At 40.1% G+C, this 5252-nt stretch overlaps 1 protein-coding gene across 1 annotated transcript; it reads left to right on the top strand.

The window, feature by feature from the left end:
* Positions 1-2854: 2854 nt before the first annotated feature.
* Positions 2855-5026, top strand: LOC146625935 (uncharacterized). The gene has a single exon (XM_085363074.1). It carries the CDS (start codon positions 2855-2857, stop codon positions 5024-5026), a length of 2172 nt encoding a protein of 723 aa, XP_085219200.1.
* Positions 5027-5252: the final 226 nt, after the last annotated feature.

The following is a 5252-nucleotide window of genomic DNA, read 5'->3' on the forward strand; positions in this document are numbered from 1 at the left end:
ATAATTGAGCTTTGCATATTTTTGTTATTACTGAAGTTTTATTTTCAGTCTAGTTTCAGTTGGTGAGTTTATTTTCATTTATTATTCGTTTAATATTTATTAGTTTCAGCATTTCTGATTATTTTAATATGGGTGGTATTTATAGGGACAGATTAAGGAGGCTAAGAAATAACTCATAGTTGACGGAGACGTCTCAGTCTTGGGTAACATCCCTGCAAAGCGTTTGCATTGTGTTGTGGTGCCTTGACTTATGAGTTTAATTTGTTCCGTGACGGAGCTCATAACTCAAATTATTCGTATTTCAAATTAATTTTCCCAACTGAAGAAAATTGAAATGCCGCTAATCCGTTCCCTAAAAAGCAGCATTTTTGTAGATACGTGTAGAAGTGCTACCCTCATATTCACTTGCGGGTCGACTACAAGCACACTTTCGTCACGCTATTCATTTCTTTAATTCATTGCACACAATCCACTACTTCTCAGCGCTCGCTTTCTTTGAAGTTTTGCAAAACAACTGCGAGTTGCCCGCTGAAAGAGAGCAAGTGAGGCACGATATGCTGGGCGGATGTTGCGGCCATCACTGCGGTGTTTGCTGCAACAGCTGGCACAAAGGTTTGAGTGCAGTGAAGCTTTGGCTGCGGGCTGTAACACTCCTCTGAGTCATCACCCTGAATGTCCGAGTGTTACAAGTTAATGTTCGCTTTTAGAAATACCTGCAGAAAAACAGAAACTTGTAGATTCATGCATAAAAACACAAAAAAGTAATTTTATTAATATATGAATGATACTGGATTCACACATTGAGTAGGGGAGACCGGGGATAGTTGTAACGTGGGTCAGTTGTAACACTTCTAATTTCTCCAATCAGGGCTAAGTTTCAAATGATGTGACTCATCCTGTGCATGCCCAACTCAGTTCTGCTATCACATGTGAAAAATCAGCACATTTTGTCAAACACAGACAATTTAACATGAAAAAAAGTAATTTGTATGCCAAAAAGTAAGTTTTTCTACTTTATTTCAATTTCTAATAGCATTATCTGCTTTGCAGTTAAACTCATCAAACCTAAATTGTGTTATTTGTATGTCTGTGGGGATATATTCTGTGTAGGTCTTTAGTGCTAATGTTTTAGCCGTTGGCTGTAATGTTAGCTAGTTCGTGGCTATAGGAGTCTGGGTCAGTTGTAACAGCAACAGTCTGGGTTAGTTGTAACAATAATGCAGATGTTACAACTTACCACACTATTACTTTAACTTATATTAAACAAGTTGGGGCAACGACATCAGCAGAGAGAGGTTCACTAGTCGCTTTTGTATATGCGGTTAATGCCATTGGCAACACAATTACTTCACTGTTTGTGTTCCCACACATACATTATGCAGACCTCTGTGTCAGAGATGGACCAGTAGGAAGTACTGGTAGTGGAAATAAATCAGGATGGGTGCACGAAACAGATTTCCTCATCTTTCTGAAGCACTTTGCAAACCACACCAAGGTAAGCCAGGATAAAAAGTAATGGAATTGCGATGCTGGTGAACAACTACATTTTTTCAGCTTCATTGTTATGTTCAAAATTGGTGCAAGAGTTGTAGGTTATAATTCCCGCTGAGCCAATGAGGCCAAACTCAAGGAAGACCAACCAAAATTAATGAAATATTCAGTTGCAGAAAATTCCATAATTTGTCTTTTTTGGGGGGTTGGAATATGTTCAAAAGCTAGATTTCTGCATTCTGTCACACACACACACAGCTACATGAATGGATGTAAGTGCATTCATGTGTTGAATAAACAAAGATTACATGTTAATGTTTTGTTAGTACCCTTATTTCATTGTGTTACATTTCACCCCAGGATGTGTTACAACTAACCCAGACTATGGGGTTAATTGTAACATTTCACTCTTCGTGTTTGAGACCATACCATGCAATGGGGAATTGTGCTGCAGAGAAAATAGCTGCACTATTTAATAGCAGAGACATGTAAATACTTTGCATTACATTTTGAATCCACTACCTTAAACGAGCTCCAAATTACAGACAGAAATGTGAAAAATGTTACAACTATCCCCGGTCTCCCCTATAAAGTATAAAATTGAGAAGAAAGAGGACAAAAGTTCTAACCTATAACCCACATGTAAATGAAATTAAAAAAAAACTACAAGACATCCAAAAACCAAAGCAGAAAGAAAACCTAAGTTAGGCAGTAGAAAGATACCAGCCTTCTGAGAGGAGGGAGAGATCGACTCAGGGAGGTTCGGTTAATAAAGGAACTAACAAGTGAAGAGAGGGTGGTGAGAAGACAGAGAGAAACCTGAGAAGCCGATGAATGAAGAAAATGAGAATGAGAGGAATAAGAATGAAGAGGATTATTAAGGGGCAGCACTATCCAGAAACATGATGGCTTTAACATCTGGATTTGCATGGAGAAGGAAGAATAAAAATCAAAAATATCAAAAATTTAATTAAAGTATACAATATCATGTCATTTATTCTAATGCATGATAAAAAATGTTGAGTTACTTGGACCTTTTAAACCATAAAGCATAGCTGTTTTTTGAAAGTCCGTGGAAAAGACAGAAGCATCATCACAGTCAAAAGAACTGTGCAATAAAATTATGACATTTAAAAACGCACAAAACTTACTCAAGGTCAAATTTGAAAACAATGTCTTTTTAAAAATGTAAACCTTGTGTTATCTGAAATCAGATATCAAGCGATAATGCATCTACTGATCACTGATGACAATTGTTTCTTGATTTCCAGTCTCAGCTGATGAAGACCACTGAAGTGCAAATCAAGCAATGAAGAAAAAGCAGTATTACAGTTAAAGATGAAACACGGAAACAAGACAAGAAATGCATTCAAAGAAAGCTCAGACTCACCAAAGGACAGAGATGGATCTAAAAAGCCACAAAGAAACAGAAAATGAGAGAAATGAGACCTCTGACACATCTACTGTTAGAGTGCTCAAGCTTTTCACCACTATCTCTACCTTTTACAGACAGTTTCTCAAGCTAAATATACCAACCATAATCAATTCAATTCATAATCCAAACTTTTGTATGTCAAGGCGGCACAATGCACCGTTTCTATCATCACGTAAAACTGAACAAACTCCAGCTTCCACCTTCATTAACTCTTCACTCTGTACTCTTCCAAAGTTTGATCCTTTCCCCCCACAGTCAACCTCAGCAAAACCCAGCAGCACAACTGTGGAACAAGACAGGAAACCTTTACCCTTGTTGTGTCACAGTCTCTGCACCTCACAGGATTCTGCTTGTTCCACGAATGACAGAATTGTTCTAAATCAATTACAGTTGCCTGAGCTAAAGACTCCAGACTCCACCTCCACTACCTTTTCATCTGTTTCTCCTGTTAGGCATCTTTACACACACTTGTTTTTTTCTTCTGCATCAGTTAAAGGCGACTCCACCTCCACTACTATTTCGTCCCCTGATTTTCGTTGCCTTAAAAGGATTTCCTCACAATCCACCTGGATGAAACCAGGCAGCATAAAGATGCAGCAATACAGTACTACTTTACTGCTGTATCACAGCTTCTCCACCTTACAGGACTCTGCTTTGTGCACTAATGGCAGTAAAATATATGATTTTTCCACATTTCCTTCTTGCACCCAGTCCAATATCCCAACTGTTGCTTGTTCAGCTGAATGCAGCCAAGAAGAAATACTAGAAGAAGATGCAAGCAGAGTTTCAGTTTCATGGACAGAAGACAAACCAGGAAAAGCAGATCCACCTGTCATAACTGAAGACATCCTACGTACCACAACTCTGCCATATAATTCTGATCTCCAGCTCTCCTCCACAGATTGCTACAGCGTTCCTTCACTGAACAAAATACCAAAGAACAACTCAACACAAGCAGCAAGCTCACCTGACATGAAGTTAAAGGAGTTTTCACCTGCCATCGCTGCTGATGAGTCTGATGATGAAACCTACCTGTTCCAGTGCTCCTGTGCAGGCCTGTACCAGTGCAGTGTGACCGGCCTGGTGTTTGTCATGAAGGCAGAAGGAGACGTGGTTTACAGGACTGTCCCTTGGAACAGGAGGCTGCTGGCCCAACACCACAAGAAGCCTGCAGGACCCCTGTTTGACATCAAATGTCAGCAGCAGTCTGTGTGTCAGCTTCATCTCCCACACTGTGAGCTCATCTCCACAGGTGGAGGTCAGTTCTTGCAGGTCGCTCATGTGAATGATGTTGGCATAGAGTTTATTACCCCTCACCAGATAACAGAAACTCATGTTGTTATAAACATCACAGGGTTTTCTGGTTACGGTAATGTCAGGGATGAAAACTCTCCCTGTGACCCAGTCCGAGCGTTGGTTCTGCTTTTCTACAAACCTCCAGTTGATCCTGATCTCACATCCTTCCTCAGCGTGCTGTTGTTGCCTAAAAATGTTGCTCTGAGAGATGTGCTGCACACCAGGAAGAAACTAGTTGGAGATGAGAGGTACATAGAGACATCTCCTCACTGTAAACTGCATCCAAAGCAGGTTTACACTCTGTCCACTGTTCCTGAAGATGACTCAGTTCTAGTTCAGCCAATAGAGGCCGAATTTGATGAAGAGTCCTATGACAACTACTTCCCATCCTTCCAGGTGATTTTGGAAAGAAACATGAACAATATTCAGTTATTTATTAGAGAAAGCATCAGTTCCACCAGCATGTGGCAAAGACAAGTTTATCTTTTGCCTTCTAGAGTAAAATCGTTCTGTGGGCAAATGCCTTTGAATCTCTCTCCCAATGAGAGGCTGTTAAATGTACGGAGCTGCTTCATCGATGGGATATCACCACCTGTTCTCAACAGCCTGCTGGACAGACTGCTGGAGAAAAAGGTGATAACTGATGCTGAGAGGGAGGAAGCAGACGCCATGCAAAACAGAAGCAACAGAGCTCGTTGTGTTATCGACACTGTGAGGAAGAAAGGTGAAGCTGCCAGTTCACAGATGATTGAGTTTCTCAGTGAGCTTGACCTCTTACTCTGTGAACATCTTGGGTTGGTCTGAAGCATCCATGTAAATGTTGCTGCATTTGAGGAGACAGTAAATCACACTTCACTTCAGATTTCATCTGGTTTTCATTGATATAATGAATGATGGAAAACAGTTTAACATAATGAGCTGTTTCACCTGCCATGATTAGCTAGAGATGGAGGAAATGAAACAGGAGAAGGAGGAAGGAAAAAACTCCCATTTTAAAAAATATTCAGAATAAGCCTGATGCTTTTGAAGA

This window comes from Diplotaxodon limnothrissa, linkage group LG9 (genome assembly GCF_057381915.1).
Source record: "Diplotaxodon limnothrissa isolate DT_005_m linkage group LG9, D_limnothrissa_male_GT1.1, whole genome shotgun sequence".
Classification (NCBI taxonomy): domain Eukaryota; kingdom Metazoa; phylum Chordata; class Actinopteri; order Cichliformes; family Cichlidae; genus Diplotaxodon; species Diplotaxodon limnothrissa.